General features: G+C 43.9%; 1 protein-coding gene and 1 pseudogene across 8 annotated transcripts in view; one reads left to right on the forward strand and one right to left on the reverse strand.

The window, feature by feature from the left end:
• The first annotated feature begins 45 nt into the window (after positions 1–45).
• Positions 46–17,551, forward strand: part of CLHC1 (clathrin heavy chain linker domain containing 1) — a 67,345-nt gene continuing 49,839 nt past the window's right edge. For 3 of the 8 annotated variants that reach the window (XM_005575854.5, XM_074011780.1, XM_074011781.1), the window contains exons 1-3: positions 6,256–8,293; positions 10,341–10,599; positions 15,067–15,254. In XM_005575854.5, coding sequence (XP_005575911.1) covers positions 10,423–10,599; positions 15,067–15,254 — 365 coding nt within the window. In that variant the 5' untranslated portion in view covers positions 6,256–8,293; positions 10,341–10,422. Of the gene's footprint in view, positions 174–515; positions 668–6,255; positions 8,294–10,340; positions 10,600–15,066; positions 15,255–17,551 lie in introns of those variants that run through there. The other 5 variants (XR_012422378.1, XM_005575853.5, XM_045369305.3 and 2 more) reach the window with 4 other exon arrangements.
• On the reverse strand, positions 7,552–8,204 carry LOC102119620 (cysteine-rich DPF motif domain-containing protein 1 pseudogene; annotated as a pseudogene).

Consider the following 17,551-nt stretch of genomic DNA (forward strand, 5'->3'; position numbering starts at 1 on the left):
GGGTTTCCCGGCGCCCCAGCCGAAAGACCCACCCCTTAGGCGACCACACCAAATGCCTGACTGCCATCCCAGCGACAATCCAACCCGGTGCTAGACCAGGACGTGAAACTCGTTTCTCCTCTCCCTAACCGGGGCTTATTTCTCACTTTAGCCTTCGGAATGCTTTCGAAATGGTAGGTTTAAGCAACGTAAAAAATGTTTTAAAAAGGTTTTTCCCGTGCAGTCAACGTGGCTAAGAGAATTTTTAAAAGGAGGTGGGTCGAGGGGGGCCTCATTGGGGAAGAGGTAGGAAATGGAAGTGTATTCTGGGAATTGTAGTTCTCCACTGCTTTCTTCTACCTTGGACTACTTGTCCCAAGATGCAGTTCCGCCTCCCAGATTCCCTAGTTACTATCTCTAAGCACTAAAGTCGGTGTTTGGAGAAAGGGACTCAGGTGAGGACTGGAGGGAGGATGAAGCGGAATAATGGTTTCCGGAGCGTGGAAACGGGCCGGAAGTGACTAGGAAGAAAGGTTAAGGGGCGGGCCGAGAGTGCGGGGCACGAAAGGTGTCCTTCACCCACTTGCAGAAGCGGTGAGGGGCAGAGAATCAGCGATCTACCAGCCGCTCCCTGGGCCTCCAAGGGAAGGGAATCTGCATGGCCTGCTCCAGGCAAACTGAAAAATAGGTGAAATCTTCGGAAGCGGGGGTTCAGCCCTTTCTCGCCTGTAGCCCCTCCCTGCTTTCAACCGCCAAGTCTCTCCCAGCCTAGGGAAGAAGAGTCTGAGTATTGTGTGTCACTCCTTAGTGTGACAAGCTTTAATATGTTTAAAAATCTCAGGAGTTTTCAAATTTTAAAGTGAAGCCGTACGGAAAAGAAACCTGCAGAATGGTTATTTAGTTGTAGAATTTCCAAATTTGGACTTTGGGAGTCTTGGATCTGAGAGGAAGTTTTGGGGATATGTATCTGGTGCCCTTCCGGCAAGGAGGCCAATTAGAAGCAAGTTCCCCCTGTCCTTTCTCCACTCCACAAACCACAGAGTCCTTTCTAAGGAACCTTCTTAATGTCTTCTGTATTTATTTCTTCATCCTCTACCGCCTGCGACCCCATCCCCAAATTCAGACTTTCATTTTCTCTTGTAGGGGTTCCGTATGTAACTCTTTATCTCCAGTCTTTTCTCCTTTCTAACCCCCCTTCACTATTGCCTCCAAAATATTCATTCTGAAAGGTAAATGTGTGTTATTATTCTACTTAAAATACCTCACCTTCAGGATACAATTCAAATCTCTCAGAATGACATGCAGCCTCTGCCTTCCTTACAACCCAATCTGCTAAACCCATTACTCTACATTTTAGTAAATGAAGCTAATTTAATTTCCTGACTTATGCTCTCCCGTGTTTTGGCATTTCTGAAGATTCCGATCATTTCTTCTTCCTGGAATGTTTTTCCTTTTTCCTTTTTTTTTTTTTTTTTTTTTTTTGTGCGTGGGTGTGGGCGTGTGTATGTGACGGAATTTCGTTCTGTCGCCCAGGCTGGAGTGCAGTGGCGCGGTCTCAGCTCACTGCAAACTCCGCCTCTCAGGTTCAAGCAATTCTCCTGCCTCAGTCTCCCGAGTAGCTGGGATTACAGGCACCCACCACCATACCCGGCTACTTTTTGTATTTTTAGTAGAGATGGGGTTTCACCATGTTGGCCAGGCTGTTCTCTAACTCCTGACCTCAAATGATTCACCCACCTCGGCCTCCCAAAGTGCTGGGATTACAGGCGTGAGCCACCACGCCCTGCCTTCTGGAACATTTTTCATACCAGTCGGCCAACTAGTCTCTACAACAAAATTTCCCAGAGTTGCTTGTACACATTGTCTCTAATCTTTCCCTTCTGTTGTCTGAACCCACTCCTGTCAGGCTTTTGTCCCCACCATTCTGATGGGATAGCTCTTGTAATGGTCACTAATGACCTCCATGTTGCTAAATTCAATGGTGATTTCATCTTATTTGATCTGTCAGCAGTATTTGACACAGTTGCTCATTCCATCTCTTTTTGAAACCCTTTCTTTACCTGACTTCCCCTCTTTGTGTTTTTCTGCCACCCTGGAGGCTCTTTTCCAGGCTCATTTGCTGCTTCCTTTTGATCTGCCAGACCTCTAACCATGGAGTATCCCCAAGACCCAGTCTTTGGACCTCTGCTTTGTCTGCATTTTCTTGGTTATCTCATTTTGTTTAATAACTTTTAAAGTCATCATATGCAAATGACTCATAAAGTTATCTGTCACTCAGACCACTTACCTCAACTTCATATTCACATATCCAGCTACGTACTCAACATCTCTAATGGACAGGCCCCAAACGGTTAATTTCATGAAATTGCTCTTCCCATCTTTATATATAGCAATTCCCATTTCTCCAGTCACTAAGGCCAAAAACTTTATGGTCATCCTTGACTGCTCTTTTATATCCCACATCTTACCTACCTTGGCTGATCTTGGCCTTATTTTCAAAATATATGCAGAACACTTCCCACTACCTCCATTGTTACCAACCTGATTCAAGCTACCATCATCTTTTGCCTTGATTATTGATTGCAGTAGCCTCCTAACAGTATTTCCAACTTTGACCCTTGCGTCCTATAATCTGTTTTCCACAGAACAACAAGAACAAAATTTTTCTTTTTTTTTTTTTTGAGACAGAGTTTCACTCTTGCTGCCCAGGGTGGAGTGCAATGGCACAATCTTGGCTCACCGCAACCTCCGATTCCCAGGTTCAAGTGATTCTCCTGCTTCAGCCTCCCCAGTAACTGGGATTACAGGCATGCACCACCATGCCCAGCTAATGGTGTATTTTTAGTAGAGACAGGGTTTCTCCATGTTGGTCAGGCTGGTCTCAAACTCCTGAACTTAGGTGATCTGCCCGCCTCGGCCTCCCAAAGTGCTGGGATTATAGGAATGAGCCACCATGCCTGGCCAAGAACAATTATTTAACATGTTAAGTCAGCTGTCACTCTTCTGCACACAGGCCTCTAAAGGCTTCGCATCTCACTCAGAGGAAAGCCTAAATTCCTACAACTGAGGCTGTTGCTCCAGCGCTGGAACAAGTAGAGGCCACAGTCCAGTGTTGCTCCTCTTGCCAAGTCTGCCCAGAGAAGGGACCTCTTTTTCTAAACCGCACAAAGATACCCCCTGGGCTGATAGTAGTTCTGCCCTCAAGACCCTACATCCTACATAATCTGGCAGTTACCTCTCTGACCTCATCTCTTCTCTCCTTTTCTCATTCTCTTCTAGCCCCATGGGCTCTCTTGCTGTTCCTCAAATGTTCTGTCTCACCCTGAGGCCTTTGGACTGGCTACTGTCTTTGCCTCAACCACTCATCTCCCAGGAATCTACATGACCTGCTGTTTTCAGATTTCTGAAATGTCACCTTATCAGTGAGGTCTTTTGTCTGTCATGACTTACTGCCCTTATAGAAAATAGCATCCTGCCACCTTCCTTACTCTCTATGCCCCATACCTTGTTTTATTTTTCTTCATACAACTTAACCCCCATCTGCCATACTATATTTCTATCTATCTATCTATCTATCTATCTATCTATCTATCTATCTATCTATAATTTTTTTCTTTTTTTTTTTTTTTTGAGATGGAGTCTTCGTCTGTCACCCAGGCTGTATTACAGTGGTATAAGTTCAGCCCACTGCAACCTCCGCCTCCCTGGTTCAAACGATTCTCATACCTCAGCCACCTAAGTTGCTGGGATTACAGGTGTGAGCCACTGTGCCCAGCTAATTTTTCTCTCTTTTTTTTTGGAGACGGAGTCTCGCTCTGTCGCCCAGGCCGGGGTGCAGTGGCCAGATCTCAGCTCACTGCAAGCTCCGCCTCCTGGGTTTACGCCATTCTGCCTCAGCCTCCCGAGTAGTTGGGACTACAGGCGCCCGCCACCTCGCCCGGCTAGTTTTTTGTATTTTTTAGTAGAGACAGGCTTTCACCGTGTTAGCCAGGATGGTCTCGATCTCCTGACCTCGTAATCCGCCCGTCTTGGCCTCCCAAAGTGCTGGGATTACAGGCTTGAGCCACTGTGCCCGGCCAATTTTTGTGTTTTTTAATAGAGACTGGGTTTTGCCATGTTGGCCAGGCTGATCTCGAACTCCTAACCTCAAGTGATCCACCTGCCTCGGCTTTCCAAAGTGCTGGGATTACAGGCATGAGCCGCCGTGCCTGGCCTTTTTTTTTTCTTGTGTGTTGTCTGTCTCTACATGAATGTAACCTCTATGAGATTAGGGACTTCGTTTTGTTCAATCCTGTGTCTCCATTGTCTAAAATAATGGCAGACAAACAATAGGTGCCCCCCAAATATTGAGTAAATAAATGCAGCACAACTTAAGCATTGCCCTAGATTTTGTTTTACTAGATGTTTTCCCTCATGTTTCCTTGCGCCCTTCCACAGGCTGATGAGATGCCCCTCTGGCCTTCTGTAGCCCATTGTGCTCACCTCTGTCGCACTGCCTTTTCTGCTTTGTAGCAGTGGCTCATTTACTAGACCTGGAACACTTGACTAGGAACCCTTGTGACTTGTCAACATATCCCTAAATGTCTCATATGAATGAATGAATGAATGGTAATCTTGGTTGGTTTATGTAACTCAATGGCATTTTGTAGATGCTAAGGAGCAATCACTTTAGCTGTGTTATGGTTTGAGAGCACCACAAGTCCAATGTCTTATAAACAGACTAGATTGTTGTTCAGTGATTATTGATTATTCAGCAAACATGTTTGAGTACTGCTCTGCTAGAAACTGTATTATGCACTTGCATGCATATGGTGGAGGAGGGATAATGGGAAATGAGAACATTTTGTTTCCTAATCTTGTCAGGCTTATAGCCTAACAGATGAGACAGAATATAAACAGGAAGTCTGTAAGGCAGTGTGGTGGAAGAATATTACCATGATGGAGGAAGTGCACAGTGTTATGGGAGAACATAGCAGTGGCATCTGACCAATTTTAAGGGAATCCAGGACAGCTTTCCGGAAGCTGAGGAAAGAGTAAAAGCCAAGTGAATCAAAGTGATAGTATGTATGTGTTTTGGGGGTTGGGGCTAATGTAGGAGGATGGTCTGCAGGGAGGGGGAGAAAATTATGAAAGATCCTAAGGTAAGAGAGGAAGTTCATGGGAGTGGGGATGGGAATATGGGGCAAAGGACAGGGACATGAAGAGAGTAAATTTGTTCAAAGAACAAGAGTAATTGGTTCCTGAAGGGCACTAATAGGCCAAGTAAAGGAATTTGGATTTTATCCTAAGGGTAATACTATAGGAAGCCACTGGTGTCCAAATGTCACTACCCCCTCCCTAATGACAACACTCGTTTCTTCCTCTTTTGACTTTTATCTTTTACTTTTTTTTTTTTTTTTTTTTTGAGACGGAGTCTTCCTCTGTTGCCCAAGCTGGAGTGCAGTGGCGCAATCTCAGCTCACTGCAACCTCCGCTTCTAGGGTTCAAGTGATTCTCCTGCCTCAGCCTCCTGAGTAGCTGGGATTACAGGTATGTGCCACCACGCCTGGCTAATTTTTGTATTTTTAGTAGAGATGGGGTTTCACCATATTGGTCAGACTGGTTTCAAACTGCTGAGGCCAAAGCAGGCTGATCACTTGAGGCCAGGAGTTCGAGACCAGCCTGGCCAACATGGTGAAACCCCATCTCTACTAAAATTACAGAAAATTAGCCAGACATGGTGCCCTGCACCTCTAGTTTCAGCTACTCGGGAGGCTAAGGCAGGAGAATCACTTGAATTCAGAAAGTGAAGGTTGCAGTGAGCCGAGATCACGCCACTGCACTCCAGCCTGGGCGACAGAGCAAGACTGTCTCAAATCAAAACAAAAATAGTGAAACTATCTGACAATGGGGGAATAAATTAATGGAGCATCATACCATGAAATACTGTGTAAGCTTTAGAAGTCATGTTTTAGAAAACGATTTAACAACATGAAAAAGTGCTTTTAATAGTAAGTGAAAAAAAATGTGATGCACAACTGAATATAGAGTTTAATTTCAAGTTTTATAATGTTTGGAAGGAAATATTCCAAAATATTAAATAGATATTTATTTCATTAATTTTGTTTGGTTTTTATTTTCCAAATTTTATACCAGGAGTATTCTTCTGTAATTAGGGAAAAAGTTACAATGTTTTGCCTTGCCAGCCATTATTAAGCAAGCCAAGAGTTCTGTTTGAACTTAATATGACTAAATCTTAGGAACCAACTTCTGTATCCAACTTCAGTCAGACAATGATTTTTTTTTTTTTTTTTTTTTTTAGTAAAAACTCCTTTTTTTTTTTTTGAAACGGAGTCTCACTCTGTTGCCCTGGCTGGAGTGCCGTGGTGTGATCTCCGCTCACTGCAACCTCCACCTCCCGGGTTCACGCCACTCTCCTGCCTCAGCCTCCCGAGTAGCTGGGACTACAGGCGCCTGCCACCATGCCCGGCTAATTGTTTTGTATTCTTAGTAGAGATGGGGTTTCACCGTGTTAGCCAGGATGGTCTCAATCTCCTGACCTCGTGATCTGCCTGCCTCGGCCTCCCAAAATCAAGCTGGGATTACAGGCTTGAGCCACCCGCGCCCGGCCCTTCAGTAAAAACTCTTTATTCATTCCTTCATCGCGTGACAGTTGGCCTTGAGTATTTACAAAGAGCAGTTCCTGCCTCTCAGAACTCTAAGCAGACATTCCAGAGCTCACAGATCAGTGCCACACCAACTGCTACCTGGAAGCTTCAGGGAGATGGGGAGCCTGGAGGAGGGGATGCTGCAGGAACCCTGGCAGGCAGTGGGGTCGGGCTTTGAAGGCACCCAGGACTGAATTCAAGATGGCAGGGGGCAAGCAGGCAGGCAGCGTGTTGGTCATGAGGTGCGGGGTGAGGGCAGGAAGCCCACAGCATTACTGACTTGGGGTTGGAAGAGACAGATTGGAGGGGCCCGAGCTGAAGCCAGAGCCTGAGGGAACTGGAGAGGCTGTAAGCCAGCACTTAGCTTCCCAGGAGACCCCAACCATTGCTGGATCCAGAGTGCCCTGGGAGAACGTCAGGTATCCACACATATTTCAGTGGAAGATTCTTTTTCCAAACATTTGCTGGTTCTTTGGGTTTTTAATTATAAACAGAGTACATGATCAATGTTAAAACCATTTTCCAAGCATCACATAAGGATGGGAAGTAAAAATTATATCCTGCTCTAGACCTTCCAGACTGGCTCCAGAAGGCAACTGCTGTCAATGATTTTCCTTACAGAGAAACCACTGCAGCCACCTACTGTGTGCCATGGCCCCGACACAGCATGGCGTCTTGCCCCACACGGACCTGCAGGTGGCCTCTTAGGAGCTGCCTCGCTGAAGGAGGTCATCCCTCTCGGTCACATCTGAGCAGCACTCACTCAGGCCTCGGCCCTGAGGGTCATGCGGGGGCGCCTGGCCCAGTTCCCTGCTGTGTCTGGTCTGGCGTCTATCTGCCTTTGGGCTACCTTTTCAGCACAGCTCCCTGGGCCTGTGGCTGCTCCAAGCTGGACTCCAGCTCCCCTGGGCTGCAGTGCTGCTCCCTATGGTCCAGAAACAAGGCCCGGCACGGCGGCTCCCAGCTTAGCAGCATCTCTGGCGCAGGCTGGCCCAGGAGCTCCCTGCAGAGTGCTGCCCATTGACTCAGCCCCAGCTGTACTCAAGTCCGTCCGAGAACCGGGCTGGCTGGGGTGCCTCTGACGGAGCTTCCCTTTTCTCCAAGCCTTGCTGAATTTCCTGAGGAAAAGCACGATGTTCTCCTGGACACAAGGGAGGCAGAATCTCTTGAAGTAGAATAAACTGCACTCCTTTCTAGTCTTCCTTTCTCAGCTTCTCCTGGACCGCCAGCTCCTCAATGCGCCTCAGACACTCCATACCCGCACTGAGGAGGCTCCTCCTGCCCTGGCCCATCTCATGCCCCCTTGGCTGTTGATACAGCTCCCCTGTGTGCATGTCGCCCTGTGCCAGATGCTCAGGGACTTCTCAGACTCCTGGATCACTCCGAGTACACTGGCCACGCAACCTGATGCACAAACTGCAGCGCCAGCCAAGGACCAGGAATCTGACCTTGTCGGAGATGAAGGGATCCTTCATGACAGCTTTCCTCCAGGACTATCGACTGGGTGTAGGGAGCTGTCAAGGCATAGAGTTCACACTCAAACACTCCCAGAGCGCGGCACTCTGCATGAGACGCCATCCAGCTCCTTTGACTACGGAATCAAGTACAACATTATCAGCTGGCCTCTAGCTCCTGGTTGTGACCTCCCCTCTCCTGAACTGAGCTTGGTGTGTAAGGGCGTATCGAGTTGTATGGGCTTCGCCGCTGGGTGACCCCAAATGCAACTCCGGGAAGCGTGGGTTACCAATGACTTTAAAGTTTCGATCAGCCGAGCGCGGTGGCTCTCGCCTGTAATCTCAGCACTTTGGGAGACCGAGGCGAGTGGATCACGAGTTCAGGAGTTCAAGACCAGCCTGGCCAACATGGTGAAACCCCCGTCTCCACTAAAAATACAAAAATTAGCCAGGCGTGGTGGCGGGCGCCTGTAGTCCCAGCTACTCTGGAGGCTGAGAGGGGGAGAATCGCGTGAACCCGGGAGGCGGAGCTTGCAGTGAGCCGAGATCGCGCCGCTGCACTCCAGCCTGGGCGACAGAGCGAGACTCCGTCTCAAAAAAAAAAAAAGTTACTATCCGATCGCGGGCGTGCGTGAACCTGATCCCACTTCTCTTCTGAACACCCGGGCGTCCGAGGCCCCTGCCGAGGCTCCTGGGGGCAGCGTCTGTGAGCAGGGACCGCTGAGCGGGTCCGGGGGCGGTAGTGGTCCCCGCGAGCCTCCGCGCGCCCTCACTCGCCCCAGCGCCGCCCGAGGTCAGGGGGGACCGTCCCGCGAGGCCGACACCCCGCTCCTCCATCGGGTCCCCAAAGCCGAGCTGCCGCGCCGACCCCTGGCGCTCAGAGCACAGCCGGCCACGCCGGTGGGGAACTCAGTCCCGGCGAGTAGGAGGTGCCCTGAGGCGGCGCTGGACCGGCCCACGGCGTGCTCGCCCCCACCAGGCCGCCGCCGCTCATGATTCTTTTTTTTTTTTTTCTGAGATGGAGTCTTGCTCTGTCGCCCAGGCTAGAGTGCAGTGGCGCAATCTCGGCTCACTGCAAGCTCTATGTGGCTGCTTGAAAGCTCTACGCTGAAAAATACTGTTGTTTTTGACATAATTGAGTGTTGGATTTTAGCAGAAGTCCTGACCTCTTTTTGCTTAGTACTTTAATATTAAAGATGATTATAATAAAGTTTATTATAAAATAAATACTTTTTTTTTTTTTTTTTTTTTTTTTGAGACAGAGTCTCCCTCTGTAGCCCAGGCTGGAGTGCAGTGGCACCATCTCGGCTCATTGCAAGCTCCGCCTCCCGGGTTCACGCCATTCTCCTGCCTCAGCCTCCTGAGTAGCTGAGACTACAGGCGCCCGCCACCGCGCCCAACTAATTTTTTGTATTTTTATAGAGAAGGGGTTTCACTGTGGTCTCGATCTCCTGACCTCGTGATCCGCCCACCTCGACCTCCCAAAGTGCTGGGATTACAAGCGTGAGCCAAAAATAAATACATTATTTATAGCTGTTGTGTGCTGGATGAAGCTAGGCCAGATAAGCGCGGGGGTCGTAAAGTATTTGACCTTGTTTGTGTCAAGAGGCTTACAAACTAGTTTTCCCACCTGACACAAATAAATATAAAATACCAAACCTTCTATTAGAAAGTGTGAATTATACATGAGAAACCATCAATTATATGATACATGTGAGAGGAGTTGTGCACAGTTAGGAAGAGAAGAGCTCTTCATTGACTGGTGTTTGGTATTTCTGTGTTTCTGTCCCAGAGCAGCAGCATATGGCAGTGGAATAGCATAGTTTTTTGTTTGTTTGTTTGAGACTGAGTTTCACTCTTGTTGCCCAGGCTAGAGTGTAATGGCGCGATCTTGCCGCAACCTCTGCCTCCCGGGTTCAAGCGATCCTCCTGCCTCAGCTTCCTGAGTAGCTGGGATTACAGGCATGCGCCACTACGCCTGGCTAATTTTGTATTTTCAATAGAGACGGGGTTTCTCCGTTCTGGTCAGGCTGGGCTCGAACTCCCGACCTCAGGTGATCCACCTGCCTCAGCCTCCCCAAGACCTGGGATTACAGGCATGAGACACCACGCTTGGCAGCATAGACCTTTTAATACATAGGTTGAAGTATTTATCACAGCGACAGATGGAAAATTTTTTTCTGAAGAAAATATATTTTCAGATCAATATGTGACTTAATTTTAAAAATTATTATATTAATTGTTGCTCTTTTTCTTTCAGGCTTATCGAAGTTTTGGCTTTGTTGCAAGAGCAGGTCAAGATTTAACTTTTCTTCAGTGAGCAAGTGTGCAGATTGTCAAATATGTCAGTTCATCAAATAAGAAAACGTGCAGTTCTCCCACCTATCATTTGTAGAAGTGACAAGGAATTTTTGGAAAGTATGCAAAGATACATAATTACAGAAACTGAAAGACTGGGCTGTAATGAGGAAGGACCTGCTGATGAATATTACATCATATACCGAAATGTTTTTGATAAGGTATCATAATGCTCTTAAAACAATTAAGTTTTCATGAAGATAGCAATGATCTATGTTGACAACCAATATTCCTGCTTTAGTAACACTACTGTTTGAATGATCACATTCCATTTGCCGATTTTGAGACGTTCATCCAGTTTCTCAGAAAGGCATGAATGGGAAAAATGCACTTCTGGATTTGTATTTCCTGACTGTGAATGAGTGTTTCAGTTATCTTAGCTTGAGAGCAGATTATAAGTTTCCTTTATATATATTTTTAAAGACAGAGTCTCACTGTATCACCCAGGCTGGAGTGCAGTGGCACACTCATATCTCACTGCAGCCTCAAAATCCTGGGTTCAAGTGATCCTCCTGCCTCAGCCTCCTGTATAGCTGGGACTACAGGCTTGTGCCGCCACTCCTGACTAATTTTTAAATTTTTTTGTAGAGACAAGATCTCTATGTTGCCCAGGCTGGTCTTGCACTCCTGGCCTCAAGCAATCTTCCTATCTTGGCCTCCTAAAGTGCTGGGATTACAGGCATGAACTACCAGCACCTAGCCCAGACTATCAGTTTTTGATTAACTACCTGGCTGTATCTGCTCTCTGATAATAATTTTGACCTTTTCATCTAAAAGTATCATCTGATTTATTAGGAATTAGGCTGCAAGCAGGAGCATGATGCTTCCTTGTTATTTTGAGTTTGTTTGTGGTATCATTAAAATCTTGGTTTAGATTTGATCTAACATTAAATTGAGGTTCCTTGTATATTGGAGTTCTGTCTAGAATTATCTAGTCATGGTTTACAAGGAATTAGACTGGACTTAATATTGGAAATATGGAGATCAGCTTAGAAAATGCTATCACTTTGTGGAACATATTTGATTTTGCTTTTTAAGGTTTTAGAAATACCTATTATCCTTCTAAACAATTGCAGTTTGCCCACCAATCCTAATTTATTTATGCAGCGCTTTTTTTTCCACCCCATTCCGGGAAAATGCCCTGACAGTGAAATAAGTGAAATCAGCATCTTTCCTCTTTGCCAGAGGAAGTACTTACCTTAAGACTTCAGAAAGTGTTGGTCTCTGAGTAAACAGCCACAGGCAAAATAGAAACTCAGTCTTTTAATTTTTAAACATTATACACTATAACTCTTATTTCTCCTCTAAATAAAAACCGAGTGCCTCACTCTAAGGGAAAGTGAGCATATGATAGTGATATATACCTACCAGAATAAGGAAAGTTGATACATAATCATAGGAGTAATAGAGAGAAACAGTCTTTCCTTCCTTCCTTTTTTTTTTTTTTTTTTGAGACGGAGTCTCACTCTGTGGCCCAGGCTAGAGCGCAGTGGCGCAATCACGCGATTTCGGCTCACTGCAAGCTCCGCCTCCCGGCTTCACACCATTCTCCTGCCTCAGCCTCCCAAGTAGCTGGGACTACAGACGCCCGCCACCACGCCCGGCTAATTTTTTGTATTTTTAGTAGAGACCGGGTTTCACCGTGTTAGCCAGGATGGTCTCGATCTCCTGACCTTGTGATCCGCCCGCCTAGGCCTCCCAAAGTGCTGGGATTACAGTCGTGAGCCACCGTGCCCGGCCTTTCCTTCCTTTTATATCATACAGAAAATCTATCTTTTAGAATTGGTACATCGGCAGGTTAGCTTCATTTTATATGCGTTATGATCAATGATACTGCTCTTGGTGTTTTAGTTATCAAGGAATGTATTGAATGGATGTTTAAATAAAGATAATGTATTGAATAGGTTTTATAAATATCAAGAGTCATGCTGCGACTCTACTGTGTGAAATTAGCAAAGGAAAGTCATAACTGTAACGTGTATCTTTGCATGCCCGAGTGCTAACACTTGTCAGAATTTTTCTTACATGAAGAGCTCTTTGCTTTGCATTAATGTAGTTATAGTGAAGTCATTTTGGAGGTATTGTTGGTAACTTTAATTCCTAGAGAAAACATACAGTGTTAAATAGAAAATAATATTGACGTCTCTAGTCCCTGTTTCTTTTCTCCTAGTGAGGAGAAAAGATTTCCATTTGTACTATTTGCACATTACATAATTGTAAATTTTACCTTGTAAAGAATTCTGTTCTTCAGGACTGAGAGGGGATCTAGAAATGGAAGTCATTTGGTACTTTGAGAAACTTTTCTTCTAGCTTCTTGATAACAGATAATTTACCTTTTTCATTTTCACATTATTTTAGCACCTTTGATTATTAATGAACTATTAATGACTGTCTTCTTTGATCTTCCTACCCTCTTAAAAGGAACTAGTTGGGCAGAAGATAAAAGTGTCAGCTTGCCTCTCTGGGTACTTTGAACCAGGGAACAAATACCAAATTGTGTTTAAAATCAAAGATAGATGGTTTGACCTGGAGAATCATGCCTGAATCAAAGCGAGGAGGACTTGAAACTCATACCAAGAGTTGGGGGTGGATTGCAGGGTGAATGAAAAACCTAGTAAGCAAAGAAGACCAAAGCTTGGAAGAATGAGCTTTTTTAGAAATGGATGACTTACTCGGCTGGGTGCAATAGCTCGTGTCTGTAATCCTAGAACTTTGAGAGGATTGGTAGGAGCATCGCTTGAGGCCAGGAGTTTCAGACCAGCCTGGGCAACATAGCAAGACTCTGTCTCTACCAAAAAAGAAAAGGGGAGCGGGGCTGTGGAGGTAGCTGGACTCTGTAAAGTGGCTGACCTTTTGTGTTCCTGTAGCATATTGTACAAATAGTTCAGATCCGTATGTAGGAGCTGAGGGGGAATGAAAACCATACCTCTTCTCCCTCAGACCCCTGTAACTGGTAAGTATAGCTATGGTTATTTTCTTGGATTTAGTAGCAGCCTTAATGCAGGGTTCTCAAACTTAAATGCCTGCAGAGGCCACCAAGGTAATATAAAAGAGTTAAGTGGGCTGGCTATAAGAGAATAAGGAGTGGTGGGGATTGTGGTAAAATGAAAAACCAACCTAATCGAAAACTCCAGCTATTATTGCCATTAAGGAATAGGGGTTCCATGGAGGTAGATTTTTCAGAGTTTGCAAGAGAAGCTGAAAATGTGGTTTTGGGGTGAAATTTCCTAAATTTTAAAATATTTTGTTGGTTAAGCAAAATTGCCAGCTGTATTCAACCTGTGGTGTGCCAGTTTGCATATTCTACTTTAGTGTATTTTCTGTGCATTCATAAAGGTTCCCATGAGTGCTCTTCTGAAATCTGTTTCTTCTAGCAAACAGACTTGGGAGCTGATCATGATACCACTACATATTTATTATCTACTCATTAATGTATATGAGCTGTCTTGGATTGTTGGAGCATATCAGAGGAGTGTATGAAGCAGATGGCCAGGAGCAACAGGGTACTTAATTTGGAAAGCCACAGATTGATGACCTCCGTTTTATTAAAGATTCTTGATATGGGTGGATAGGTAGTGTAGTCATCTCCATGGCACTTGCCAGGAGATCAATAATCTCCTTGTATCATTTGCTGATAGACCAGATGCCTTCCTAGATAATTTTTTCTAGATATTGCCTAGGTAAAGAAAGCCAGTGGGGGATACCAGCGGCTAGAGATGTAGAAGGAATAGGAAGCATAATTGCAGCTTTCTGAGAAAATTAGGGATTGAGCCTGTCTATTCTCTGTATTCATCAATCCCTCTGAAATCCTCATGTGCAGAACTTGGAAACCATACATTATTTATAACTTTTCTATTTTTATTTTTTGACTTATTTAAAAATATTTCTTTATTTTTGCATGGGTAATGCATATATAATATTAACAAAAAATGAATAAATAAACCAGTACAGGAGATTGTACAATGGAAAGTCTGGCCCTTCTCATCACAGATTCTACTTCTCCTGTCCTTCTCTGCAGGCACCCACTGTTTCTGTTTTCTTCTGTTATCCTTCCAGAGATTTTCTGTGCCTAAACACCATTTGAAGCCATGAATGTATAGTGATGAGGGATTTTTCACAGTTGCACATGACATCCTGGGATTAGAAATGCAATTAGATATTGAGAATATTGATGAGCCAATAGGAGCTGATGGGTTAGAAAAATAAGAAGGTGAAGAGAATCTAGGATTTTAAGGTTTAAATGAAGTTAGAGACTAGATTTGGAGGGAGTAAGAGAAGATACAGAATTATATTTAAAAGATTCAGAATTGGGAAAATTAGAACTAGTATTAGTTTTAACTGAAATCATATAATGTATGTGTTCATACCAAGTAGAACAAAAATGTGGTCATTTTTTCCTCTCATATTTAAACTCCACATTATCTACCATAATGTTCCACAAAGAGCACATATTTAGTAAATATTGCCTTTAGTGTCCAATTATGTTTGAGCTTGCTGTAAAGTTTAGATTTATAATTGCTAATCATATTTCATTTTAAAAATAATCTATAATGTTATTTGTGAGAATTTCAAACCATAGTCTTTTAGAAAAAAATATCAATACCATAGGCAGAAAAATAATATTTCAGGTAATAGAGCATGTCACTGCATACAAATCCATTCTTACTTCAATCAAAAAAGAATATGATGCCTTTATTGAGACAATAAAGAAAGGCCGAAGAACTGCATTTTGTCTTCATGGAAAACTTAAAGGTTTGGCAGCAGAGCCTACAGCTTTGGTATATCACAGGAAAAGAACAATCCAACTTGAAGCAAAGTAAGTATTTTAGTAACTAGCCCAAAAGATAGTAGTTCTTGCTTGATTATAATAACTAGTAGTGTAACTCTAGCCGGTGGCTCTTAGTCTTATTTTTCAATTTTACTTAAAAGACACATTTTTTATGTTACCTTCTCCTAGTAACTTAAAGTTACTGTATTATTTACTTCAATTAAAAAATATTACTTTTGTTTGAGAACTTATAGTACCTCAGTGTGTGTGTGTGTATATATATATATATATATATATATATATATATATATATTTTTTTTTTTTTTTTTTTTTTTTTTTTTTTTGAGGCAGGGTTTCATTCTTGTTGCCCAGGCTGGAATGCAGTAGCTTGATCTTGGCCCACTGCAACCTCTGCCTCCCAGGCACAAGTGATCCTCCCACCTCAGCCTCCCAAGTAGCTGGGAGTACAGGCAAAAGCTACCATACCTGGCTAATTTTTGTATTTTTTTTTTTTTCTGTAGAGGTGGAGTTTTGCTATGTCAGGCTAATTTTTGTATTTTCTGTAGAGATGGGGTCTTGCCATGTTGCCCAGGTTGGTCTCCAACTTGTGAGCTCAAGTGATCTGCATGCCTTGGCCTCCCAAAGTGCTGGGATTACAGGCATGAGCCACCACTCCTGCCCCTCTTAGTATAATTGAAAGCACATTGTCGTATCATAAAATGAGGGTCCACATAGGGTGGCTCATCACCTGTAATCCCAGCACTTTGGGAGGCCGAGGTAGGAGGATTGCCTGAGCCCAGGAGTTTGAGATCAGCCTGGGAAACATGGTGAGTCCCTGTCTTTACAAGTTCAAAAAAAAATTAGCTGGGTGTGGTCCCAGTTGGTTGGAAGGCTGAGGTGGGAGGATTGGTTAAGCCTAAGAGATGGAGACAAGTGAGCCACGATTGCACCACTGCACTCCAGCCTGGGTGACAGAGTGAGAACCCATCTCAAGGGAAAAAAAAAAAAGGACTAAAATAAAATAAATAAGGGATACAGGTAATTGCTCCAGGTAATTTCCTCCATGGAAGATTTAATAGTATAATTTCATAATTACTATCTGAATTAGAGCACTTAATCCTGTTATTCACAAAGGTAAATAACCTACTGGGAGAGGATAAGATGCTCAATCTTGTTGAGTAGTCTTATATTTTCAGTATTACATTTGGTCAATGATGGATAAATTATTTTTATAGATAATTTTTTTTTTTTTTTTTTTTTGAGATGGAGTTTTGCTCTTGTCCAGGCTGGAATGCAATGGCGTGATCTTGGCTTATGGCTCACTGCAACCTCCGTCTCCCAGATTCAACCGATTCTCCTGCCTCAGTGTCCCAAGTAGCTGGGATTACAGGTTCCCGCCACCACGCCCATCTAATTTTTCTTTTTGTATTTTTAGTAGAGATGGGGTTTCACCATGTTGGCCAGGCTGGTCTTGAACTCCTGACCTCAGGTGATCCGCCCACCTCAGCCTCCCAAAGTGCTGGGATTACAGGCATGAGCCACTGTGCCCAGCCTTTTATAGATAATTTTAAATCAACTTGGAAAACTATGCAAAGTTTGACCTCTATTTCTGGTAATATGGCTGGCTAGATGTTGAGATAGACCTTTCTACTGGGGAAAAACACTACATAATATATTTTTTCAAAAATCTTTCCAAAAGCATCAGAAAGTCAGAATCAAGGCATAATCTAACAGAAGACAAAAGATAAGTGGAGCACTAAAACTGCTTTGACCCCGAGAACACTTTTTAAAAAACTAGTCACCATAATTTTCAGTTTTTACTGTCGCATGCAGAATAAAAACCAAAGCCCAGGATCGCTCCACATGGTATAGTCTATTGGGAAACACTCACCATATAAAGCTGGATGGTAAAAGGCTAGGTATACCATCGTAGGGTGAACCAGAGGTAAACTGCTCCAACCCTGGGAATGCAGGGAAAATTGCCCTTTACTCAGCTGATTGCTGATGGGTATATAGTTTATTTTGGGCCAATGAAATGTTCTGGAATTAAATAGTGGTTGTGGTTGCACAACTATACTAAAATTCCTTGAATTATGTATACTTTACAAGGATGATTCTTAAGGTGTGTGAACTATATCTCAATAAAGCTATTATAAAACGATATGGCGGACAGAGTGAGAAGGTCATATTATTATGTCTAATCACAGCTCTACAATGAAGAGAATATGGGACACAGACAATATTTGAAGAAATAATGGCTACGAGTTTTCTGTCTTCTGTTAGATTTTGCCCTGATTTTGACTTTCTTTTGGAAAGATTTTTTAAAAGTATATTATGTAGTACTT

Source organism: Macaca fascicularis, chromosome 13 (genome assembly GCF_037993035.2).
Source record: "Macaca fascicularis isolate 582-1 chromosome 13, T2T-MFA8v1.1".
Lineage (NCBI taxonomy): Eukaryota > Metazoa > Chordata > Mammalia > Primates > Cercopithecidae > Macaca > Macaca fascicularis.